At 40.9% G+C, this 26,495-nt stretch overlaps 1 protein-coding gene across 2 annotated transcripts in view; it reads right to left on the bottom strand.

Moving 5' to 3' along the window:
- Positions 1-26,113, bottom strand: part of SH2D3A (SH2 domain containing 3A) — a 28,831-nt gene extending 2,718 nt beyond the window's left edge. Inside the window, exons 1-8 of one of the 2 annotated variants that reach the window (XM_081317207.1) lie at positions 25,470-26,113; positions 17,747-17,875; positions 7,854-8,278; positions 7,399-7,496; positions 5,382-5,944; positions 3,950-4,065; positions 1,833-2,004; positions 1,402-1,513 (exon numbers count right to left, since the gene is read on the bottom strand). In XM_081317207.1, the coding sequence (XP_081173333.1) occupies positions 1,402-1,513; positions 1,833-2,004; positions 3,950-4,065; positions 5,382-5,944; positions 7,399-7,496; positions 7,854-8,278; positions 17,747-17,854 (1,594 nt within the window). In that variant the 5' untranslated portion in view covers positions 17,855-17,875; positions 25,470-26,113. The remainder of the gene's footprint in view (positions 1-1,401; positions 1,514-1,832; positions 2,005-3,949; positions 4,066-5,381; positions 5,945-7,398; positions 7,497-7,853; positions 8,279-17,746; positions 17,876-25,469) is intronic. The other variant, XM_081317208.1, reaches the window with a different exon arrangement.
- Between the last annotated feature and the right edge of the window lie 382 nt (positions 26,114-26,495).

The raw sequence follows: 26,495 nt of genomic DNA, 5'->3' as shown, positions 1-26,495 counted from the left end.
CCAATTGTGGTCACTAAATGAAGACTATCAAGATTTTAGGGGAAAACATGTAAGCTGAGAAACTGATTTAATTCAGTTTAAGGCATATTTTTAATTATTGATTAGTTAATAATCAAATTTACATAGCCGCCCATCTTACCAAAGGAGACCTTGGGTGGCTTGGACATTTTCCAAAGGTTGTCCCTCTATTTATTAAGATGCTAATCCCTATAGAGAAGTCTGACTGCAACAGAATTCACCAACTCTTTGCTATGGTACTTAACTAGATTGGAGTCAGAAAGTTTGGAAAACAATATTCATATACATCAGTTCATGATGGGCAGCCTTTCAAATGCTGGTCCATTGCATGAGGGCATCCTAATCAAACGGCATTTACATTTAAACAGCAAGGACGGACATTCAGGCTAGACATCAGGAGGAACGTCCTGACTGCCAGCTGTCAGCCAGAAGAACAAACTGTCACATGAAGTGGTAAGTTCTCCTTCACTCTAGAGGTCTAGATAATTATCTATGAGAGATATCTAGTAAATTCTACTCTGAGGATTGCTTGGACTCTACAGTCTCTTCCAAATCTTTCACTCTGCACCCCGATAACAAGGAATTTCAGTAATAGGAGTATATAAAAATCAGCACATTTACCTTAAAACAACAATCTGCCCACTCTGGAACAAGTGTATATGACTGTCTAGATACACTAGAACTATCCTGACTTCCCATTTTTGTGGCAAATTCACAACAAGAACTCACACTGCCCAGAGTTGCCTCTAAACAAAGTAGGTGGCACATAAATTAATAATAAAATAAAATAAACCCTCCCTAAGTTGTAGTTTGGAGCTATCTCTGAGGCAATAAACTTACATTTCTGTTGGAGGCCTTTTATAAGAGTGACTGCAACATTAAAAAAAGATCAAACTTTGAATGATGTAATAAATATCTCCTCTAAAAGACAGAAAGTCCCAAAGCAGGACTCAAGAGTCCAAGAAGAAAAAACACCACACCCTTAATTCCAGCTCTGCTCATATTATTTTTTGTTTTAAATTTTCTAGAATGGGAATGGATGCATGCCACTTCAAATGAATGCAAAAAGGGGTACAACTATTTTAAAAGTTTCAGTGAATATTTAATATATTCATTAAGTTGCTCATAAAAATGTTTAACAGTGTTTCCAATACTACATGGAAGCTCCGAAGATTATGTCTGCATGGTGATATACCATGGAGCAGTTGAAATCTAAACTGACTTCCTAAATCTCAGCCCTAAATAAAATTGTGGCCATGGTGCACAAGATGGTGCTTGAAAAGGTTGCTGACTCCCGAGCTGCACATGAAAATAGAGCAATGCACCAGAAGCCCTATATAGTTGTAATGACTGGACTTGACCAGAATGATTGCAAGGTCCTACCTTCAGCCCTGTTCAAATTCCCCAAGAGAGGCTTGAGCTCCTTCTCAAAGACGATGGCACTTGCGGTGTGGCTCTGGCGCAGATGCTTCCATGTTTGCTCCAGCCGGGTGATCTGCAGATTCAAAAATGGGAGAGAAGTATAAATAGAGCTGCCTGCACAGCCTTTGGGGTTCAGAATGGAATGACTGGCTTGGCCAAGTGCTTAATGAAGAAAGAGATATAAATATTTACACTTCAGAGTGGTAGATTAAATGCATTCCATCCGTTCTAACAGCAACATGTGGACTGAAACCAGAGCTAGCTTTGTTAGGTGAGCTACTTCTGATCAAGTATCTGAACTCAAACTACACTTTTTCATCTTCTTTGTGCAAGAACACAAGGCTAGCCTAGGCTTTGGCTTTCCTCCCACAAGCCCACTGCCACCCCCTCACCTGTGGTAGCTGAAGAGCTTTCATCACGGCAGAAAGGGCAAAGAGGTCCCCAACTGGCCTCCACAGCTCCACAGCTAGCTGGATGACCTTGTGCAGGGTGGCAGCCCGTTCAGCCACTGATCCAGTACAGCCCAGGATGTCCACAGCAATGCCCAGAGCTATAAGATGGTGCCTGAGGATGGAAAAAGAAAACACAAGAAATGGTGGTGTTGGTGCTGCAGCAGCTCTCAAATACATTCACTGCCATCTGGGAAGCGTCTCGCTCAAAAACAATAACAGGATTCCTACTTGCTCTTTTACTGGCAGACCAGAAGCCAGGAGGTGGCCCAGACCAGCTTTTTCACATCAAGCTGACATGCAAGATCCATCTGAACTGGAGGACTGTCTTCTGCCCCAGAATAATGCACTAGTTGGGTCTTTCTTTGTATACAGTGTTAAATGGATTTGATTGGGAAAAGATGTTTATCAAGCACTCCTAATTCCAGCAATTACGTTCTCAAATTGGGCCTTGGAAGGACTAGCTAGCCTTCACTTTCAGAATGAGACAGACCGACTGACCGACCTTGTCATTTTTTACTGTGGATACAATGGCACACATTAATTATGAAATTTAGTTGCTTGCTGTTATACACATACATAACACACATTAAAACATACGTATAGACCTACACCCTTAAATATAATTAACATATAAATATTAATCACTGTCCATCTTGAATATATAATGGAAGGAGGAAGCTTTAGATTTCACAAGGTTAATACTAAGAATGATCCCCTACTGGGCACCTGCAAGCTAGGGAGTGGCTGAAGGGGATAGCAGAGTCATTTGCATCTCCCTCATTTTGCTCATGTCTAAAAGAGGTTTTTATTTGCCAGCTTCAGGCTGATCTACATACTATGCAGGGAATGTGGCCAGAGGGGGAGAAGGGCCACCAAAGCACAGTCAGCAGTCAACTATGAAGTGGCCTCCTGAGAATGAATGGACCTTTGTCTTCAGGAAATTATTCTCTGCTCTCCCAGAAAGTCATTTATTTTTAATTTATTTTTATTTTTTAAATTTTCTATCACTAAATAGAAAACTGATTTCTCAACCATTAAATCTTCAGAAGACTCACAATGTGTTTGTAACTAGGCTCTAATCTTTTGTAATACAAAAATTAAAAACAGTGACAGTAAGTTAATTAAAATAAAACCAAAACAAAGTAAGCAATAATAAAATTACAGGTAGTGCTCAACTTACAATCATTTGTTTAGTGGCCGTTCAAAATTACAATGCCCTGATAAAAGTAACTTACAACTGGTACTTGCATTTATAACTATTGCAACATCTCCAGTCACACGATCAAAATTCGGGTGCTAGGCAATTGGTATATATTTACAGTTGCATGATCCTGGGGTCATGTGATCACCATTTCCAACCTTCCCAGCCAGCTTCTAACAAGCAAAGTCAATGGAGGAAGCGGAATTCACTTAACAATCCTATAATTCACTTAACAACTGCAGTGATTCACTTAACAGCCTACCAAAAAGGTCGTAAAATTGGGCATGACTCATTTAAGAACCACCTGATTTAGCAATAAAATTCGGGTCTCAATTTTGATCATAAGTTGAGGGGTTTTATTCCGGTAGTTGTAGCCAACTTTAGGGGGCGGTGCTCATCTCTACACCTTTAGGCTATTGAGCCAGCACTGTCTGAAGCTGCTTCCACAGGCATGTGGCCAGCGTGACATCATATCATAGCACAGAATGTGCGGTGAAACATGGAGCGCTGTTACCATCAAACTGGTACCTATTTATCAACTTGTGTTTACATGCTTTTCAAATAGCTCGGTTGGCAGGAGCTGAGGCAAGTGAGAGGATATCATTCCATCACCTGGTGGTAGGACTTGAACCGCCAGAGCCACAAACCTTCTCCAGCATCTTTCAAGCCACTGAGCCATTGCACCTTTCCATAAGTTGAGATTGCAATTACATATTTATCCTTAGGGAATTGGCACCTACAATACATCCTCAAGAGACAAGCAAGCAAGTTCTGGAGAACACACACAGATACGTACACACCATTTCACAACTTCTTCTCTGGCACCTGCCAGACACCACAGAACTTTAGTCAGTACCTTTCCAGCATGTCCTTCCGAAACTGATGCCCTTGAGGCAGGGTTATAAGCTCCAGACCCGAGCTCACCCCCATGGCCCGCTGCTGCTCTTTAGATACACCAGTGATCCTCAACGCCTGTAGAAGAGATATAGCGTATTTCACAAGATGTTGGCATTTAAGCCAACAGTTGTTTCTTCCATCATCTCCATTTCACCCGTGAGGGGAATTTTTCTTCTGGGCTAAATCAATTACACTTTCTACGACAGCAGGTCATTTTAGCTAGAGAGCCAAAGGGCTCAGGGGGTCAGCTGAGATAGAAATCCCCAAATCCCCGTCATATTGTTTTCAACGTGCCAAAACCAGGCAGCAGGGGAAGAGGAAATATTTGAGAAAATTACTTTTATTTAACTATTCCAAGCTGGAAAGGTCTGTAACTCAATTCTTATTTTAATGCTCAAAAAATGGAGAAAGGCTACACAGTAAAAGCTACTTTTTTAAACAGAAAAGGAATTTGTTTTCTATGCTTACTATGCTCCTACATGGTACTGTTCTCATCATTATCTCCATTAAATTTCAACTAAATATACTCTGATGATTTCTTTTCAAATCTTTTCCTGCAAGGTTCCCTGTTTTAAATTAGATTTACTTTTCTAGCTGAATCTGGAAGAACTAAACACAAATTACAACTAAATAAGGATACTAAAGAGACTAGAGTGAAACTATAGATTAAAAACTGTCTGCTCAATTTAAAAAAAAAGTGTATCTCATCTTAGCTCTGAGGATCGCTTGCATTGACATCATTATTATTATTTAGAGCAGGGGGTTGCACTAAAAGCCCTCCAGGTTCCCTTCCAATTCTATTACTGCTGCTCATAGAATAGATTTCTGATCATTCAGGCCTGCAACTTACCATCTCTTTCATTTATTAAGGTTTTGCCAACCAGGATGAGGAAAGCTCAAAGATGCTTTTAGAATCCCAATTCAATGTGGGAAATAAGCAAGTTCTGGAATGGGAGTGATATCAATCTTTCATAGCAAAGCACAGTTTATATCTTGGCTTATATGAACCACAAAACAACTCCTGAACAATGGAAAAGGAGCCCCATGACTATTCTGCATCAGCCCATGAGCATTCATAAAACTAGGAGATGGTAATAAGTCTAAATTCACTTAACAAAAGGACCAGGTTGCATCAGACACTATCTCATGCTCAGAATTCCTAACCCAAATGCCTTAGAGTTAGCTTTCTAACATGAGAAAAGGAATCTCTCCCATAACAATCAAGCAGATCAGATGGCTGAGACCAGAGTTCAAGTCCTGGCTCAGGTCAAAATACACTTGTACAAAACCAATCATCTGTTAAATATGAATTAATGCAACCCACCATAAAGGAGGCAACTGAGGGTCACTAAAATAATATTATATAAAAAATTGTCTTCTGTGGCCCTCACCTGACAATCCATTTTTAAAATATGAAGGGCTGTTGTGTGGCAATCATGGGTAGCAAAAATGTCCTTGAGGTGCTTGAGTGTGCCGGAGTCCAGGGGCTTGTTGTTAGGGGTCAAAAGCAACGAGTTAAAGTGCTGAAGCTGGAAGGAGGAAGTAGTCTCTAGCAGAGGGCGCTCAAACCCTGGTTCCACTTCCATCTCCTCTGACTGGGGAGAAGGAAAAGGAGCCTGAACAGAATCCAGGAACCCAAAGGCAGTCTCTGTAATGTGAGCCCGGCCACGCCATCTCTCTTCAGTCCGCAAGCGCTCCACGTGGCTTCGGGGGCCCTGAGGAACCTTAGGAATCAGTTCACAGTAGTCACTCATCAGCATGGAAGGGACCCTCAGAGGCTTTGGGGGAGCTTTGGAATGAAGCCGTCCTTCTGAACCACTCAGTCCCAAACCTTCCAGCAGATGAGGTGCTGAGGCACTTGGCCGTAAGACAGGGTCACTGCCTGTGCGAAAGGCAGGAGACAAAGGAGGGGGCTGGGTTCGGTCCTGGTCTCCAGGTGATGTTTCTGGGTTTCCTGTGGACAGAAGAATGGTTTTGGGTGCAGACGGATTAGAGTTAGATCATTCCTTTCGATTGGCACACAAATATTCCCTGCCTCAAGTGTACTTCTGTCTGAATATCTTTATTATATTGAATTTCTATTAAATCAAATGCTGGGAATTTCAGTGTTAAAGAAAGATGTTATCATGTTATGGTGCCAGATATAATATATGGAACATTTCAGATGTACCCGCTAATCTTTAAAATGTATGTGTAGTCAATCTCATCAACTAAATGAAGATGGTGCAGATTTTCATCTAAAAATAAGGATCAATTGATTAACCACACTGATTAATGAAATTAGATGCACTCCTAATAAAGAAAACACTTGTAAAATACTTGATTACTCCAAGTTTAAATCATCATTCCCTAACAAGCAAAGGCACATATTCACGATGATGTTATTGCAATGTAGGCCCCAATATCATCAAGATTTGTTCAATGGGACTCTTGGCCATTGGCAACATAGACAGGCAGCCATTGTCAAAACTGACTAGCAACTACAGGCAGCAGCTGCTGCCCTTCAATGTCACCAACAAAAGCTACCCAGTGGTAGAGGCCATGGATCCTATCAGAGCCTTAAAGACCAGCTCTCATCCAAGGAAACCACATGGTATACAAGGCTATCCTGACAATCTTCCGTGGGCTCTGATATCATACAAACCATCAAGCTATTATTTCTGGTTTCCTGTTAAGTTTGTCAACAAATGCAAAATCCATGGTCTATAAACTGCCTCAGCTGGAAAATATAGCACATTTTGGCATGTCATCACAATGTAGCCATCACATGTAAGCATCATGAGACATTAAATGCTTTCTTATAAAATATACATCACTCTAAGGGTGTTGGAGGGGGGCAACTGACAAAAAGTGGATTATGACTTCACAATGCAAACCCTGTAAATTATGTACTTGTGTCTGATGTCAGGATGCATGCATGAAATAACAGGATTGCACTGTGATGTCACAACGTTTTATTTTTTTCACGCTTTTACGTCAAACTACTGAGTCTTCCAAGTTTTGACTATAACCAGAAGTATGTTTTTCATTAAATGGCAATTAAATATTTTCAGGAGAAAGAAATCACATCCTATGTTTTACCTTCCCCATCCTACAGAGCAGTTCTAGCCATGCCAACTTCTGTACCTTTTCTTTGACTCTTAGACACTGTATTGCTTCCAGTCCACTGCTTTCCTGCATGATTTAACTGATATCAGGAAAATACAGGATGAGCTGCATAATCCTGAAAAGCTGAAAAATGTCTGCTTCCATTTAGGGGACTTGGGGAAAATATATTAACCTGTATTGTGTCGTGTTATGTTGTATTGCAGATAAAGCAGTAGAGGAACCATATTCCTGTCGCTATTCGTAGACTGAAGGTGCTTTATTCCAACCTGCCCATATGGAGTCTGTCTTCCATATACCCACCTGTCAATAAGTTGCTGTCTGATTGGGCACCATGCAATGAAGGTCTCTGGCCCAGCTGATCTAGGCTACTGGGGTCACTTCCACTTCGATCTTTTGTTCTGAGAGGGAAAAACCAAGATACAGAACTAAGTGATCCATTCTCCCCCACAAACCCTATTTCTCAAAAATTTGCAGAAAAGCTAACTGACTTTGGGGACTTCCATAATCACACCACCAAACATTCTTTCACTGGTAAGGCTTTCCACATTTTGAGACTTAGACTGTGATAAAGGTCCTGCACTATAAATCTGAGCAAGACCCAGTGAATTGGCCATAATTACTTAAAAGTGTGCCTCATTTCTAAGTAGCTCTATTTAAAAGCACAATTTAGGACTACCATATCATCTTCTCTGCCACACTGCCAAGTTTCACCACCAGCCCCTCCAACAGTTTCACCATGGAGCAAAGTTCCTCACCGGAACAAGTTTCCATCTGTTATTTGTTCTCCAGCAATGGCAGAACGAAAGCTGAACCGTCGAAGAGGTTCTTCTTCCTCCTTTGATGGACCAGGAGGCTGGCCAGTGTCACTGAAACGCTCCTCCAGACAGCGAAGTGGTACAGTCCTGTTAACTGGTCGAGACACCACAGCTCCTGAAATATCTGAGATGATCTTCCGGTTGCCCACATAAAAGCGCACCAGGGCAGGGACATTGTCAAACTGCTCCTGTTCAAACTGGAAAAGGGTGCGAGAATAGCCCTTTCGGGGACGGAGTACCACACGAATTATCTTGAAGTGCAGGGCCTGTCCTTCCCAGAGGCATGACAAGACATAATCACCCCGGCTAGAGCGTGAATCGCGGATCAAGAACTCCCCATCATTCTGCAACATGGATTCTGCCTCCTGAGAGTGAGAGAGAGAGAGAGAGAGGTACACATAGAAGGTCTGTCTTTGTTTAAGGAGAGGTCCAACAAAACACAGTATTAGAACAATCTGAAGATGATTAAATACAAGAACAAGACAAAGAGTTGAAGGTTACTGAGAACCAGTGAGATAAGATAAATAAGATAACTTTTGTTGTCATTGTTCACTAGGAGCACACTGGTCCATATTAAAAATGAAATTCTGTTGCCTGCTCTCAAAAGAAAGTATATATAAAGGTAAGGTAAAGGTAAAGGTTCCCCCGCACATGCGTGCTAGTCGTTTCCGACTCTAGGGGCCGGTGCTCATCTCCGTTTCAAAGCCGAAGAGCCAGCACTTGTCCGAGGATGTCTCCGTGGTCATGTGGTCGGCATGACTAGACGCCAAAGGCGCACAGAACGCTGTTACCTTCCCACCGTAGTGGTCCCTATTTTTCTACTTGCATTTTTACGTGCTTTCGAACTGCTAGGTTGGCAGAAGCTGGGACGAGTAACAGGCGCTCACTCTGCTACGCGGCACTCGGGATTCGACCCGCCAAACTGCCGACCTTCTGATCGACAAACTCAGCGTCCTAACCCACTGAGCCACCGCATCCCATAAAGTATATATCAACCTATACAAATACATAACACACATATACACATTATATCTATCTGTCTGTCTATCTGTCTGTCTGTCTGTATGTATGTATGTACAGTATATGTATACGTATACGTGTACGTGTGTGTGTGTGTGTGTGTTTGTGTGTGTGCATGCTATATGGAAAAAACCTGTGACTGAATCTGGATATTCTGCTTCGGATACCATGAAGCCTCCTCCCAGAAGGTAACAAGGAAAACAGGTCGTGAGGAGGATGTGTGCAATCTTTGACAAGCCTGCAGAGCCTGCTCAAGCATCGCTTATATGCTATGTCCTGGAAGTGAACTACCAATGATCTTTTCTGCCATTCTCACCACTCTTTGCACCACCTTCCTGTCCGAAGCAGTAATGGTTCAGACAGGACCTGAAGCAGATACAGAGAATCAGTGAGCATTACCTGACCCATCACAGAACTTCTAATGGGTATTCTCCCTTCCAGATCAGGAGCAACTTCTGTTACTATAATAGGAACAGCTGGTTTAATGAAGATACTTTCTTCTGTACAAGTAAAAGGGGACGAACCGTGCCCTACTCTGAATTTGAGAAATCCTCAGATTCATTGAGCCAAGTGGATATAAGGAATCTTTAATAGGTTTGGTGCTATTATGGCTGATAGTCAACCAGATGTTTAGACTGGATCTGACATTTTGCCCATCTACTGAATACTTCCCAAGTAGTATTGGTACTATCTTTGCTTTTTTCCTGCCACAGTCAATCTACCTCTATTTGCAGGTATTTGTATGTTATGATTTTCTCCATTCTTTCTCTTCTATTCTTCTGTCTCCAAGTACTGCAACAACCACTACGAAAGATTTTTGTCTCTATGATGGTTAAATCTGGGATATTATGTGGAAGGTGCTTGTCTGCTTGAATTCTAAAGTCCCAGAACACTTTTGCTTCTTCATTAATATTGTTGTTGTTGTTGTGAATCCCAGCAATACTAGGCTTCTACAGGAATTTTAAAAAACTAGTCTGGAAAAATAATCTTTTCTCCTATATGTTTGGATGACCTGAACTGTGTTGGTCAGCACATCATTCCTGTTCTTGGCTTCCAGGGAAACCTAACTCTTTTTCTAAGCCAGGTATGTTCAGAACCTAAGGGCTGTTCTTCATATTATAGTGGCTCTTCACAATTGTTTTATCTAGAATCATTGTTTTTCAGATTCCAAAATCCAGGAAATTCCTGTTTCCTCCTGATTTCATTCAGGAGGATGTTGTTATGGAATTATGATGGAAAAATCTTATAATTAAGCCTAGTGGTGTTGAGACTAGTCTTCAATGAGGAGGATAGTCTTGATATAGATATACTCTGATGGAAGAACAGACTGAAGGGAAGATAAACATTTCAGGACAACTACGCTGAGATGGAAAAATAGAGAGACCATTTGTTAGTCATTCCAAAAAAATGGTGATCAGATAGCCTTTTCTACTTCAAATAATATATATAATAACACAAGGAGATCTATTTGATGATCTAAAAGCACAGACATGGAAGGCGAGCTGGCAAAGAAAGAAAGCTAGAATAAGACTGAAGAAAATTGGGGTTCTGACTTATGAGTGAGAATTAAAATAGAACAGATTCAAATAGACAAGATGTGTACTCTGAAAACTAGATTTTGTTATGAGCTGAAATAAAGAAAAGTTTGGTCATTTAAAATTTGGAAGTATATAAATTTGAATATTGATTTGTTTATAAAGGTTGAATGTAAAAGTAATTAAGATATATACCGTATATACTTGAGTATAAGCCGAATTTTTCAGCCCACTTTTTGGGCTGAAAAATTCCACTTCGGCTTATACTCCAGTCAACAAAAAAACTTACCGAGGACTTGTGCGCGGCCGAGGCTTTGGTGCTTCCGGGATCGCGCGCACCTCTCCCAAGCCACCGCCGTCCGAGACCTGCAGGTCTCCGTTCCTCCGCGCCCTGCCTGCCTGCTTCTTTCAGCTGTCTGCCCATCAGCTGTCCATAGGGATGCTGCAAAGCTCTCCTTCTCTAGGCCTTGGACTCCCTCCTGGCTGAAGAGTAGATGAACCAAGCCAGCAAGGAGACAAAATGTTTCTGCAGCTGTTTTTCCTCTGAAGGTTTTTTTTGTTTTTTTTTTAAAGTAATCTCCGAAGGTTATGCCAGAAAATGGAGGACGCTGGGTCTTTGCAAGCTTTAGCTGTCCGCCTGGCTGCCTGAAGGCCGCCCTTTTCAGGCAGTCTGACAGACAGCTAAAACTTGCAAAGACCCAGCGTCCTCCATTTTCTGGCACAACTTTTAGGGATTTATTATTATTATTCCTACTACTACTATTACTACTACTACTACTTCAGGAGTAAAAAGTTGCAGAAAAAAATTCTCTCCTTACTAGCTTAGTTCCTCTACTCTTCCATCTGGAGCCAAGGTAAGATTTTAAAAAGGGATATTGGTTGGAAGGCAGAGGGAGAGTTTAGTTTTAGCATCTAAAAAAAGGGGGGGGGGGAATCAGCGAGTACATCCCAACCAGCTTTTTATGTTTTTGTTATTGAAGAAATATGGGGGAGGGGGAGGGGTTCTGGGGTGGGTTGGGGAGGGGATAATATTGTAACTTCAATAAAAATTTTCAATAAAAAAAAAAAGAAATATGGCTTTCTGGGGGAAGGTGGGGAGGGCGTTAAGGAAGGAAAGGGTTTTTGGAAGCTCGTCCTGAAGCTGCCTTTTGTGCAAGGGGCCTTTTCTCAAAGCCTAGAGAGGCAGCTTTGTTGCCTCCCCGTAGACAGCTGATGGGCGAACACCAAAAGCTCCAAAAGGCTAGGGAACTAGTCCCAGAACACCTTGGTAGGAGGAAGGGCAGAGGCAGAATTGGGAAAGAGGTAAGACAGGGTTTTCCTTCCCAGATGTTTCTCTTTGACAAGACAGCCAGCTGTGCTGAAGCCCAGTATCTGGGGGTGGGGGAGACCTGAGGCAGGCGGGCTGGTGCTTGCATTAGGCCTCCCAGGATCCCAGAGGCTTGCAGAGCGCGGATCCAGCCTCCGAGGCATGCAGAACGGCGGATCGGCTTATACTCGAGTCAACAACTTTTCCCAGTTTTTGGGGGTGAAATTGGGGGTCTCGGCTTATACTCGAGTCGGCTTATACTCAAGTATATACGGTATAAGCTAAAATTTATTGATAAATGTAATAAATACAGTTCTACTTAGCTGTTATAATAAAAACTATAAGCTTAAATATGAGATAGTAGACATTAAGAAAAATAGGAAGTATTTAATGTTGAAATAAGAGAAATTTTGGTTACTAAATTTAAGATATTTAGAAATTAATAGAAAATAAGAATGTTATACTGTATTATTAATTAGTCGATGTAAGATGGTGAGAAATAGAATATTTTCAAATAGATGATGTGTATCCTGAACATTAGATTTTGTGATGAATTGTGATAAAGGGAACTTTGGTTACTTAAAACTTGGAAATTATAAATATTAAATGTTAAATTTAAATATTAATAGGAAACTAAAAATTGGGAAAAACTAATTAGGACATGGCAGAAAGTGAAGAAGAACTAAAGAGCCTCTTGTTGCGAGTGAAGAAGGAGAGTGCAAAACTTGGGTTGAAACTAAACATTAAGAAAACCAAGATCATGGCATCTGGCCCTCTCAATTCCTGGCAAATAGATGGGGAAGAAATGGAGGTAGTGACAGATTTTATTTTCCTGGGCTCCAAGATCACTGCAGATGGGGACTGTAGCCAAGAAATTAAAAGACACTTGCTCCTGGGGAGGAAAGCCATGGCAAATCTAGACAGCACACTAAAAAGCAGAGACATCACCCTGTCAACAAAAGTGCGTATAGTCAAGGCTATGGTCTTCCCAGTTGCAATGTATGGCAGTGAAAGCTGGACCATAAGAAAGGCTGAGCGCCAAAGAATTGAAGCCTTTGAACTATGGTGCTGGAGAAGACTCCTGCGAGTCCCTTGGACTGCAAGGCGATCAAACCGGTCAGTCCTAGAGGAGATCAACCCTGACTGCTCTTTAGAAGGCCAGATCCTGAAGCTAAAACTCAAATACTTTGGCCATCTAATGAGAAAGAAGGACTCACTGGAGAAGAGCCTAATGCTGGGAAAGATTGAGGGCAATAGAAGAAGGGGACGACAGAGAATGAGGTGGCTGGATGGAGTCACTGAAGCAGTAGGTGTGAGCTTAAATGGACTCCAGAAGATGGTAGAGGACAGGAAGGCCTGGAGGAACGTTGTCCATAGGGTCGCGATGGGTCGGACACGACTTCGCAACTAACAACAACAACAACAATTAGGACATTGATTGTCTATAAAGATTGAATGTTAAAATAACCAGGATATGTATAAACTAAAAATTATTGATAAATGTAAGAAAGCTATTTTTATTTAATTGATATAATAAGGTTTGTATTAACAACAACAACTTTATTGATTAGCCCTTGGGCCATATCAAAGTGCAAAGTTCCAGCAACAAACCGTCACCAAAACTTGATAAAAGCAATACAAAATGGAATTTGATAAAATACAATTTAAAATGGAATTTGATAAAATACAATTTAAAATGGAATTTGATAAAATACAATTTAAAATGGAATTAAAATAAAATACAATTTAAGATAAAATAGTAATAAAATACAATCTAAAATGAAATTGTAATAATGTACAATAATTTAAGATATAGATAAAATATGATAACATTATATTTCGGAGTTGCCCTGGCAATCTACCCCAATCAGTCCCACATATGCAGATCTTAACCGGATCATTTTGTTTAAGTACTGTGCTACGTTAAATGTTATTTTCAAGTTCTGACCGGACATAAGGTAAGTTATTTTGATGTGGGGATCCCAATGGGTCATTCGTTTGGTATATAGACCAAGATACCTGTCTCTCACCCTCTTATACAGACAACAGTCAAATAGGATGTGAGCCAGGTCCTCTACCTCTGCCGCTCCGCAAATGCAGAGATGCTCATTGTACGGTATAGCATGAAATCTCCCATATCTGACCATTGTGTCAAGCTGTTCGAATCTCGCTCTCGTAAATATCTCCCTAAGATGTTTTGGGAGATGTAACTTCGAATAACTGTCCACTTGAAAAGTACATTTGTATTTACTCAGCCATTTCAAGTTACCCACCTTACTAAGGATACCTATATCAGTTTGTGCTTCTATATCCTTAATTCTTTGGGCAACTCTTTTTTTAGATTGTTCTCCTGTTACGCAAGAGACAGGAAGGCCACAGCTTCTTACAAAATATGTTAGTTTGGTGATCCAGGAGATTTGTGATTGTAGTTTTATTTGCTCTAATAGGCATAATTTGGGGAGTCTATCAGTCTCCATTTCATTAACTTTGCACCAGTAGTTATAAGCTCTAATTTTAGATAATGCCTGAATTGTATGAATTCCCAATTCAGCTCTAACTGCTGCAGCAGATGTTCTTGGATCTACACCCAAAATACATCTCAAATGCTGGGACTGTGTTTGTTCTAGGACTGTGGTTGAGTAAAGACCCCAAATTTCTGCTCCATACAAGAGCATTGTGGTAACCTTAGCCTTATAAACCTTGAGTAATGGAGCTAGGGACCCTGGGTAACTATGGTTCTTTAGTTTGAGCAATAAATTCAAACGGGCTTTTGCTCTAAATGTACTCTGTTGATGATGGCAGGCCCAAGATCCAGTCTTGGAAAAAGTTACTCCCAAATATATAAAGGTATTAACCTGCTCAATTGGTTCACCATCTAATTGCCACTGATGTCTCTGATGGTTTCTTCCAAACACCATTATTTTCAATTTAGATTTGCTAATGATTAGGGAGTTATCCTGGCAATAAGAGATGAATCTTCTTAATAGCCTACGTAATCCTACTTGTGAGTATGATAATAAAATCATATCATCAGCATAAAGCAAGCTGTTACAGTAAGTATTTAGGATCATTGGCATGTGTACCATGGTATCTTTCATTAACCCTGGCAAGTCATTGATGTATAAATTAAATAATAATGGGGCCAGGATACATCCTTGCCTTATCCCTTTATTTGTGTGAATCCTGTTAGTCAGGGCCCCATTAACCCCATACCGCACCCTCAAACAGGTACTTGTGTAAAGGGCTTTAATCAGAGCCAGGAGTCTGGGTTCTATTTTAAGAGATGTCAATTTACTCCATAGTATGTCTCTATTTACCATATCAAATGCTGCTGTAAGGTCTATAAAAGCAGCAAACAGGGGTCTCCTCTTATAGGCATATTTGGCAATTAGATGGTTCAAGACAAAGCAGTTATCAATAGTAGATCTATTTTGTCTAAAACCTGCTTGTTCTTCTGTGAGGATGTTGTTTTCCTCTACCCAGATTTCAATTCTGTTCAAAAGGTACCTAGCATATATTTTTGCTACAATGTCAATCAGGCTGATGGGCCTGTAATTACTAGGATCCTTTTTATTCCCTTTTTTATATATGGGGATAACTGTTGCCATCTTCCACCCATCTGGTATATGGCAGGTGTTATTTATGTGTGTAAAAAGACCTGCTAATACAGGGCCTCACCAGTTGGGAAATTTCTTAAATAATTCTGCTGGTAAAAAATCCTCGCCTGGGGCTTTATTGCTCTTTAAGCTTTTAATGATGGACAAGATTTGTATTAGTTTAAACATGAGACAGTAAATACTAAGGGGAAAAGAGGAAATATTTAATGTGGTAGTTTGAGACTTGCACTAAAGATACTTGTATGTTATTGAATTATTGATTAACTCAGCTACCACATTGCTTTTTAAATATTTAGATCTAAAATTAGAAAAATCAATAAAAAAATTTTAAAAGATTATATTCTGTTGATGAAATATATATTTTGCTGACAATGTTATAGCAATGTGACGTCTGTCATCCCCACCTCATGCCTCCAGTCCTCTCCCTTGGCCATCTTCCACTCCTAGTCTCTGTTTTCTATGTCAGATGCCAAGGGAAATAAGCAAGAGAGACTTCCTGGTGCAGGAGTAACTTTTTCATGGGTAGAAGCCGACAGCTGCTTTAATGATTGGGTCTATCGTCCCTGGATAAACCAGGAAATCTTATGTTTTGCTTTCTTGTTTGGCACTATGACAGAAAATTCTGAATATGGAGGCTCTATTATCTTATGTTACACAAGGACCTGTCCCAAATGAAGTTAACATGCAAGAAAATATAGTTTTTGATGTCTAATGATTGAGAGAACAAACTGTATGCACTTAAGAAAAAATAACGTTTCCCTTAGCAAAAATACTGTTCCCGAGCAAAGACTCCAATTGTTTTCCCCTTTACTAGGAACTGTGAAAAAATACCTCCTAATCAAATTGATCCTGACCTTCCTCTTTTTACCCTATCCATCCATCCTCCATCCAAATTCTGTTTTCCTTCAAGTGTTTCTTCTCTTCCCCTCCATATAGAAAAAGATGCATGTAATTCTTTATGGTTAAGTATTAACTATTACAGTTGATAAAACTAAACTATATGACTATAGTAAAGATTTGATTCGGTTAGTAGCCATGGAAACAAACTATATCTATCACAACTGCCTAATCTTCATTCCTTCTTTAAAATAATTCTACCTGGATACTTTTTCTTAAGAGAAATTTCAAGCTAGACCTCTCTTTGAAACATTCCTTTTTCTCCCTTTAATTACCAGCAGTCAAATGCCTTTATTCTGAAAACTTCACTTCCTATAAAGGACAGGAAAGCTAACAATGGTTGTTCCCTATTAAAAGCCCCATTTGCCCAAAGTCAGATAACAGGCAAAGATTATTATGTCAATCTTACTAAAGGCAGTTCTTCATAGTGTGGCAAAGGCACTACAAGTACTATTACTTTCTCCAAATTAGTGCTCCTAGCAGAATTCTACAATTTACAAGACTACATAGATCAGACATGTCAAACACAAGGCCCAGGGGCCGGATCCGGCCCGCAAAGTGGTTTCATGTGAAACAGTGAGGGAACAGCCCCCACTGCCTTGGCCCTGGCCCAGAGACCCTCCTCCTGCCAGAGACCCTCAGATCTGTCCCACTCCTGCCCAGGCCCCCATAGGCACCCTTGATGCAAACGATGTAGAGTTGGCCATACCCACCCAGTAGGCCATAAGCACTCTAGCCACACCCACCCAGTAGGCCACGCCCACCCTGGCCATACCCACCCGGCCCCCTGAGGGCAACTGCAATGCTGATGCGGCCCTCAATGAAATTGAGTTTGACACTCCTGACATAGATCAAGAAAATATTACTGAAATTTGTCCTCCCCACTCCCACCAAGGATGCTTGGTGGAATGATGAAGTGTTGTAAAAAACAAAGTTGACAAAAAGATATTATATAACATACATAAAGAGAAAAAGAAGTAATCAAACAAAGGAAGGAACAATTAAGGTTACTTTTACAAAGAAAAATACAGAGCAATGTTCACAGAAAGAAATATTTGTTCTGGAAATGGGTAAAAATGGCTAAGTAAAAAGCCTTCAGCAAAGTTAAATGAACTAAAAAAGTGATGAAATTATTTATGACTAAACTAACAAAAGAAAAGGCAGAAACGAATTTATGGAGATCTCCATGGGAATAATAGTGATATTTCTAAGAACAGAATTTAAACAAATGCAATAAATGTTAGCTTCTAGGAACCACAGTATAAAAGGATATTTATATAAACCCTTAATTTTCCTTTTTCTTTCCATCCTGCATAACTGATAATTTGGCCTCTTCTTTTAAAAGGGTTGATTTGTCTCAATTTGCCCTTTGCCTCTGTAATTACATTTTTATTTATACTGTTTTTCACTGACTGTATGACAACTAGCTAATCAAGTAACATATTTTTGCTTCCTTACCTTCCGTGGCAGGCAACCATGGTACCATGCATGGCTGCACAACTGTTCAGTACCAAGTTTCAACTCTTCCTCCAGCTCCTTTCTTAGTCTCTCATTGACCAATTCCATGTTCTTCAAGAATTAAATCTCCTAGAAAAATCAGGAGAGCTTGTAAACATCACTGGCTATATCCCCAACAAGCTCAAAAAAGCAGAGAAGAATCCCCTATATCAGGGGTCCCCAACCCCCAGTCCATGGACTGGTACCAGGCCACATCATGCCAGCAACCAGGCTGCACAAACAAGAAAAACCCCATCCACGGGATGCAGGCAGCACACAGAACCATGCCCCCTCTGGTCCACGGAAAAACCTTTCTCCATGTAACCGGTTCCTGGTGCCCAAAAGGTTGGGGACCTCTGCCCTATATCTCAATTTTCCTTGGATGGGCAAAGGATTCTTAAGCAATCACATGACACAAACGGAACAGATTCCTGGAAAGAGCTGCTGGTGCAGTTTGACTCAGTTGAAGCCATCATGGTGTACTAGTTGAAGAAATGGGGCTTAAATTTCTGCAGTTATGAAATTCATTAAATGGCCTTGAAGTGCCACCCCTGGTCTACTCAACCTCAAGGGATTATTATCAGAGTAAAAAATAGCAGAAGGAATGTTCACCTCAGGAAAAATACCCATAAATGCTGCAAGCATAAATGAGGCATTTCAAATACCTTTGGAGGCAATATCCATTTTAAAAAGCCAGAAAGCAAATGGAGCAGTTTTTCCCAGTCTGTGCCCCGCAGATACCTCAGGATCACTAGTCCTAGAATTTCTGGCCACATGGTACAAGACCCTGAAAAGGTACCAGGAAGGGGAGGGGAGGGGAGGAGAGGAGAGGAGAAGCAAAACCCTCCACACAACATGCAACAGCAGGGCACACATTACCCCAAATCCAATTCAAACACAAGCAAATCCCACAAAAGCAGCATCACATCAAATTGGGGATCTTATCCTGTGGTAACAAGGCCAGAACAGGGCACAGATAGCCACAAGAAGGTGAAATGCAGGGCTAGAGGCAGAGGTGGGACTCAAATCTGTAAACAACCAGTTCTCTGTGTGGATGACGCTTCCGGAGGTCCATTTTGGGCCTGGACAACAAAAAATTAACTACCAGTTCTGTTGAAGTGGTGTGAACTGGCTGAATCCCACCACTGGCTAGAGCAGGGGTAGGCAACCTTGGCTCTTTATGACTCTTGAACTTCAACTCCCAGAATTCCTGAGTTAGCAATCATAAAAGAGCCAAGGTTGCCTACCCCTGGGCTAGAGGGTCCTGGATTCAGAATGAATTACAACTAATCAGATTGAGATAACATGGGGTTTTGATAAAAAATAAATAGAAGGATTCATGCAGACTGATCATGCTGCTTTATTTGTGTGTTAATCTTTAAAGTGACTTCAATCTCGTCTCAATCTTTCATTTCCAATTTCCAACACTGGAAGTCAGCAGGCCCCAATGCTTGTTATAGATGGCTTGTGTGAGTTTTCGTAACATTTCACAGTAGACTTCTGAACTGTTGGTCGAACCACGTTCCATGAACTTCACTAGCAGTTCTCCTTTGGCATTTTCACATTTGGCGGGATTTTCCATGGCACTTCTGGTGTGGTATTGGTTCACGATAATGCTCACCCGCACACCACTAGACGCACCCAAGAACTTTTGAAGCAGTCCCGTTGGGATGTTTTTGATCACACACCCTACAGCCCAGATTTGGTGCCGAGCGACTACTACTAAGGAATTTCAAACCTTGTAAGACGTTATGACAAGTGCCTCAATTTGAATGATTACCGGTATGTCAAAAAGTAATGTAATATTGTAGTTTTCTAATGTGTATACCGTAATAAAGGTTCTGTATCTGTGAGTGTATGTCATTGATAACTAAATGGAGGTTTATTTCCAAATTGTCCTCATAATTGACCTCTGATGATGTTTACTGTCACTTTCTTACAAGGTTGACACTGTACTTACTGCTCTGAAAGTGAGCAGAGTGTCACTTATCTTGTATGGCATACAAGCTGCTGGCATATGCAAGCTATATAGACCTTCCTGAATCACTTTAATGCATCAGGGAAAGTGGCAGTGTAACTTCTGGATCATGATGTTGTGTGTTCAATTGTGCAGCACATTCAGAGTTTAGAATATAGAAGTGAGTTCCTGGATTGCCACCATGCTGTTGCTTGAGCAGCATTATAGGTCTTGCCTTGCAGAGACAAGTTAATACTACCCACCTAGGACAAAATTAACAATTAACAGTGGGGGAAAGACATGGAAAATAAAGCCATTCAGTTTCCAAGTTGCACTTTTTATGTACATAAATAAATACTAATATGCTACAAATTTTCCTTTCTAAACAAGCCAGTCGAGATTTTTTAGTAAAGTTGTCTCCCATCTTAAAGTGTATTACCATCATCAACAGCCCCATTTTCAGAGGATTCTAAAAAATAAAGTAATTCTATTAAAAGCTGAGCTATTAAAGGAATCTAAAGGAATCTTTTTTTTAGAGTTTTCCAAACATATCAGAACATTCCAGCTAGCTACTAATATAGTTATTTTCACCAACATTCAAGGATAAATTACATTTCATCTTCAATTTGCTTCACGCTAGGTGTGCACACAAAGAAGAAACATTCCTTTCAAAAATAGCAAATGAAAAAGCTGAAAAATATTATTCCAAGAAAAGGGGTACAAGCGAGTTGGTAATATTACTACCTCATGGATAACCAGCCTGGTACAAAGCTAGCTTCTGTCCGAGTTGAGAGAAATCTATTTTTCCTGAGTTCAGGGGGAAAAAATAACTTATACCAGAGGACAACATACTTTAACTCTCTCAACAGGTTCAAAAGTCCACAGAAACCCAACAATTAAATCTAAATATTTCCTTAGAGAACATAAATTGAATTCAGAAAATAAGCTGCTTTCTAACAGGGGAGGGGTAAAATATTAAAAATAAACAACAGGTGCTGTTTGTCTTCTTGCAGAAAAAAACACCAGCTCCAGAAGTGTCCTTTAAGTATTTCAGGAACATTTACCACTTTGCAGGGGGGGGGATAACCCCCTCTATCAGCCTCCAGTCTGCCACCCAGCATGTGCTTCTGAACAACCAATGGAAAATTGTTCCTTTTGAAAAGAACTGGAAAGGCTATGACAAGATTCAAGCTAAACACTTAGCAGAGGAGGAAACAGTGTCAAATAAATGATGTGGGGGGGAGGGGGGAAGCAGGATCTTCTAATAGAAAGGAAATGCTTTATGTGACTCTCTTCCCCAGGTTTGAACCTTGTTCCCAACGTAAGAGCAAAATCAACAAATATGTAGAAAAGACATAACTACAGGATTTAAATGATCTCAACCCTTAGAAGCAGCACCATTTAGGGAGCGATGACAAACACACACATACATTGTTTCAAGCCATATTTATCTCTTCCTGAGAAGCACTTACAAAATACAGAAAAACAGAGTTGGAAGGGACCTTGCAGGTCTTCTAATCTAGTCCATCTTCTTGATCAAGCAGGAGATCCTATATTTAAAATAGTTATTTTGCTAAAATATATAATTGAAATAATGTTCTCTTGAAACCAGTGAGTTTCTCTTCTAACCTAGCCCCTGTAGATGAATCTTGAAGAGCAGGCTCCTGGATATGTTTGTGTGTTTCTCTCCATCATGAAACAGCAGTCCAGAGAAGATAACACTTTTTTTTTGTCTATTGAGCATTTGACTCCCTCATTCTCAAAAGTGTTTGATTCAAAAAGGATTTACTGCCTAAAGGCAAAGAAAAAACAAATTCCATATATTGCTCAATTGCGGCTATGTCTCTACTCTGGAATTTTTGCTCTGCACTCACATCCATCAACAAACTTCTGGCTGCTCATGAAAGACTTGACTCTTCCTCTCTTGGTGCTCCTCACATTTGGAATTGCTTCACAGAACACCTGATGCTATCGCCCTTACGTCTTCCAAACTCCTTCTCAAGTATGTCTTCCCCATGAACATTTTCATCTTCCCCCTGAACACACTCAGGTTAAAGTTCATTCAGAAATTCAGAAATTCACTTGATAGCTTCAAGAGAATTGTACTCTTTCAGCCCATTCTACCCCACAGAAATGTGCTTACAGAGATAAAATGGAGACCACCATGGTAGCCACCTTGTGTTCCTGTAAAAAAAAAAAGTCAAGATAGAAATCTAATGAAGAAACAAATTGGGAATTTATAACTAAGTATGAGCTGAATGAAATGTATATTCTTCCTTCCTTGGTCTTTCCCAATTTCTGTCCCCTTTCTCTATTCATTCTTAGAGCCCAATTTTACAGAATACAGAATAACAGAGATGGAAGGGAACTTGGAGTTCTTCTAGTCCAACCTCCTGCTCAAGCAGGAGATCCTACTGCTAAGCTTGTAAGCCGCCCTGAATCTTCGGAGAAGGGCGGGATATAAATGGAAATTAAAATAAAATAAAATAAATAAATAATCCTATACCATTCTAGACAAATAGCTTTCCAATCTCTTCTTGAAAGCATCCAATGATGAAGCACCCACAAATTCTGGAGGTAAGCTGTTCCACTGATTAATTGTTCTAACTCTCAGGAAATTTCTCCTTAATTCTAGGTTGCTTCTCTATTTGTTAAGCTTCTGTTTCTTCTTTTCTTGCTTTGGAGAATAGGTTCAGCCCCTCTTCTCTGTGACAGCTCCTTAAACACTGGAAGACTGCTATAATGTCACCCCTAATTGAGTATCATGTCACTCTCACTTGATGAGTTCCACTTCTCAGCTAGATCATTTATGAAGTTATTGAAGAGCACAGATAGTCCTCGACTTAGTGGCCATTCAAAATTACAATGGCACTGAAAATAGTGACTTATGATCGTATTTTACTCTTACGACAGTTGCAGCATTCCTGTGGCCACCTGATCACATGGTCCCCATTTGAGATCTTCTGACAAGCAAAGTCAATGGGAAAGCCAGATTTACTTAACAGCGGTGTTACTAATTTAACAACTGCAGTGATTCACTTAACAACTGTGGCAGGAAAGATTGTAAAATGGGACAAAGTTCACTTAACATCTGTCTCACTTAGCAACATAAATTTTGGGCTCAATTGGGGTTGTAGGTCGAGGACTATCTGCACTGGGCATAAAACTGAACCTTGGGGTACCCCACTACTTACTTCCCTCCATGTTTATGTAGTTCTGTTGAGGACTACACATTGAGTACGGTTTATCAGCCAGTTACAAATCCATCTGGTGGGATGCTGCCTATTCCATATTTTGCTATTTTACCAAGTAGGCTGTGGTCTACAAGTAGTCTTCGACTTGCAACAGTTCATTTAGTGACCAAAGTTACAACAGCAATGAAAAAAGCGACCTATGACCATTTTTCACACTTACAACCGTTGCAGCATCCCCAAGGTCATGTAATCAAAGTACGGACTCTTGGCAACTGATCCATATTTATGATGGTTGCAGTGCCCTGAGATCATGCAATCACCTTTTGTGACCTTCTGACAAGCAAAGTCAATAGGGAAGCCACATTCACTTAACAACCATGTTATTAACAACTGCAATGATTCACTTAACAACTGTGGCAAGAAAGGTTATAAAATGGGGCACAATTCATTTAACAAATGTCTCATTTGGCAACAGAAATTTTGGGGTCAATTGTGGTTGTAAGTTGAGGACTACCTGTATTTTTTCAAATGTCCTAAAGGTAAAGGTAAAGGTTCCCCCGCACATGCATGCTAGTCGTTTCCGACTCTAGGGGCCGGTGCTCATTTCCGTTTCAAAGCTGAAGAGCCAGCACTTGTCCGAGGACGTCTCCATGGTCATGTGGCCGGCATGACTAGACGCCAAAGGCACACGGAACGCTGTTACCTTCCCACCGTAGTGGTCCCTATTTTTCTACTTGCATTTTTACATGCTTTTGAACTGCTAGGTTGGCAGAAGCTGGGACGAGTAACAGGCGCTCAAAACTGCTGACCTTCTGATCGACAAGCTCAGCGTCCTAACCCACTGAGCCACCGCGTCCCTTACTCAAATGTCCTACTGAAGTCTAAATATACTATGTCCACAGTCTTTCACTGGTCCACTAATTTTGTCATTTTGTCAACAAATGCAATAAGATTTATCTGGCATGATCTGTTTTTAGTTTAATTTTAATCTAATCTCTCTGAGAAAGGGGCAGAATGTCCACATACAGTGGTTCTTAAAATGATATTCATAATATATATCCAGTATATATTTAGAAATCCATCAAAGAATACTAGGGCATTTTCTAAACTTGGCATGATTTTTCTCATCTGATTAATCTGTGGGAACATAAGAAAAGACACTTCCCAGATTTGCAATGAACTCAGTTCCTCCAAAGTTAAATCAAGGCATTGCAGTGATTTGGGTGAAGTTTCCACACACTCTCTGTCATTTCACTAAGCTGAATCATCTTCCAACTGACTAGTGAGGTAGTCCTTCCCCAGAATCTGCTTCTAGCCTCTGTATTCAGACCACAACCTCATTCAAACTCATCCAATTTGCTTCTTAGAAAGAAGGAGCCACTATAAAATAAAAACCTGCCCAGAGGTTATGACTGAGGTCAGGCAAAAATTCAGCTATACATGCCCAGGACTAATGCAGTTGTGGGGAAGGCATTGACTTTTTACATATGAAAGGACTAAGTCAAACATACCGTAATTTAACAGGAAGGATTGCTCAGCCAAAGATGAAGAAAGGGAGGAGGAGGACTTGTGCTTTAAAGCCCTTATTGCATACTTTGTATGCGCCAATCTCCAAATCCCAAAACTTACACTGACTTCTATACATTCAAATATATTTACAAGTATCAACTTTATTTATTGTAATACATACTTAAGTCCACATTTCTTTTCAAATCTCCATATTTAATCTTCACAATAACAATGTGAAATTGAAGCTGCAGTGTTTAAACCTAGATGGGGAAAGAACAGTCTATCTCATAGAGAGATAATGAATATATTAATCCCCCTCCAATATCTGAAAATGATACTCCCATCTTCATTTATTTATATTCCACCTTTGTTATTTTAACCAATAATTCAAGGCAGTGAATATAGCCAATATTCCTTCTTCCTATTTTTCCCACAACCATCCTGTGAGGTGGGTTGGGCTGAGAAAGAGTGATTGGCCCAAGGTCACCCAGCTGGCTTTCATGGATAAGGCGGAACTAGAACTCACAGTCTATCGTGATTTTTAGCCTGGTGCCATTCAACAAACCTTTTCCCAGAATTATTTATTTCCTATTTAGGTCTGATATTTGCCCTTATCATATTCACTCAGGCTAAGAATTCCACCCATCCATATTGACTTGGGAATACATACCACGAACAAAGAATAGCCTACTTCTCATTTATTTATATACAATTACTCTCTGGATTACTAACATGTTATAGCAATAAAAACACATTTAAACCAAACATGTCAAAAACAATACATCAGAAGCCCTCGTTTTCCTATCTAACGCAGCTGCATCCGCCAGATGCCAAGAACGCAATGTTGCCAAAAAAAGGGGCGTAAGCCACATAATAGGGCTAGCAGGTGTGGGAATGCTCTCCCTTACTCAAGGGAGGATACGTGCATTCTCAGTCTAAACCCCGGAGAGCCATTCTGAAAACGCAGGTTCAGGTGAATAAGACCTCCTGCACCTAAGGAATAACAACTAGGCGCGTACTGTACCTTTTTCCGCTGAGTTAGGAGGAAATGTGGAAATTATGTCGAAAGAGAAGGCAGCGAGACAGGTCCGCGGGCAACCGCCGAGAGAAGACGGCGGAAAAGGTGCGCCCGAAGAACAAACCCCGCCCGCCCCGCCAGGAGAGGCAGGACCAAAGTTGGAAGGGCCTCCCACGTGTCCTCGACCTCAAGCCAGCGTTAATCCCCTCTGGTGCGAAAGCAAACCCAGATCCTCCTCCGTTCAACGTACTAAGCCAGCGCGGCTACCTTGAGGTATTACCCGCCACGCTGCTGGGGCGGAACCTGCCTGCCTGCCTGCCTGCCTCCCATCCGCAGCTCACCACCAGTCAGGATCCCCGCCCTTCCCCGCTTCGCGCATTCCTCCGCTATCGGTACCGACCCCGCCCCAAGCGCGGCTGCCGTTCACCCGCCGATTTGAACTTTCTGCCGGCGCTGCGCACGCCTCGGGTGAAGGAAACGTGCGCGAGTGGGAGAGGAAAACTCGCGGTACGGCCCTGGAGGGGGGCAGTAGCAGCCGCGCTGAGTCCCTTCAGGGCAGCGCCTTTTCAGCGTTCCCTCCGGAGAGAATTGCAAACAGTCTCTGGCTGCTCTACCCCACCCGTGTGAAGGCGTTTTCTAAATTCATTCTTACGTTACTGTCACGTTAATGTGGTCTGACGTCTGGTGTGTTTGGCTTCTTCTGTAGCCTAAAAAAATGATCAGGACAAGTCAACCTAAATCTGAGTGCAATCCATCTACTTGAGACTCTCATGGTTTTAGACCAAAATTAGCGGGCCTGAGGGTAAATTAATACTGCATTCCAATCCGGCCCATTTCATAGGGGTTCTCTTATTTCCAGCTCTTTCCAGACAAATCCAATTTTACATTGTGAGGAAAAGGATGGGAATACTTTTGAAAAGTGAACTCATATGCATAACTTTCAGCCTTCTTAAGCACTGAGAGGCTTCTCCAAGGAAGACAAGTGTGTTTGTTTATCGCAGTGCTTTCATATAAATATATACAACATCCCAG

Source organism: Vipera berus, assembly GCF_964194415.1.
Source record: "Vipera berus genome assembly, chromosome: 2".
NCBI classification, from domain to species: domain Eukaryota; kingdom Metazoa; phylum Chordata; class Lepidosauria; order Squamata; family Viperidae; genus Vipera; species Vipera berus.
This window is presented reverse-complemented; position numbering and strand designations above follow the sequence as displayed.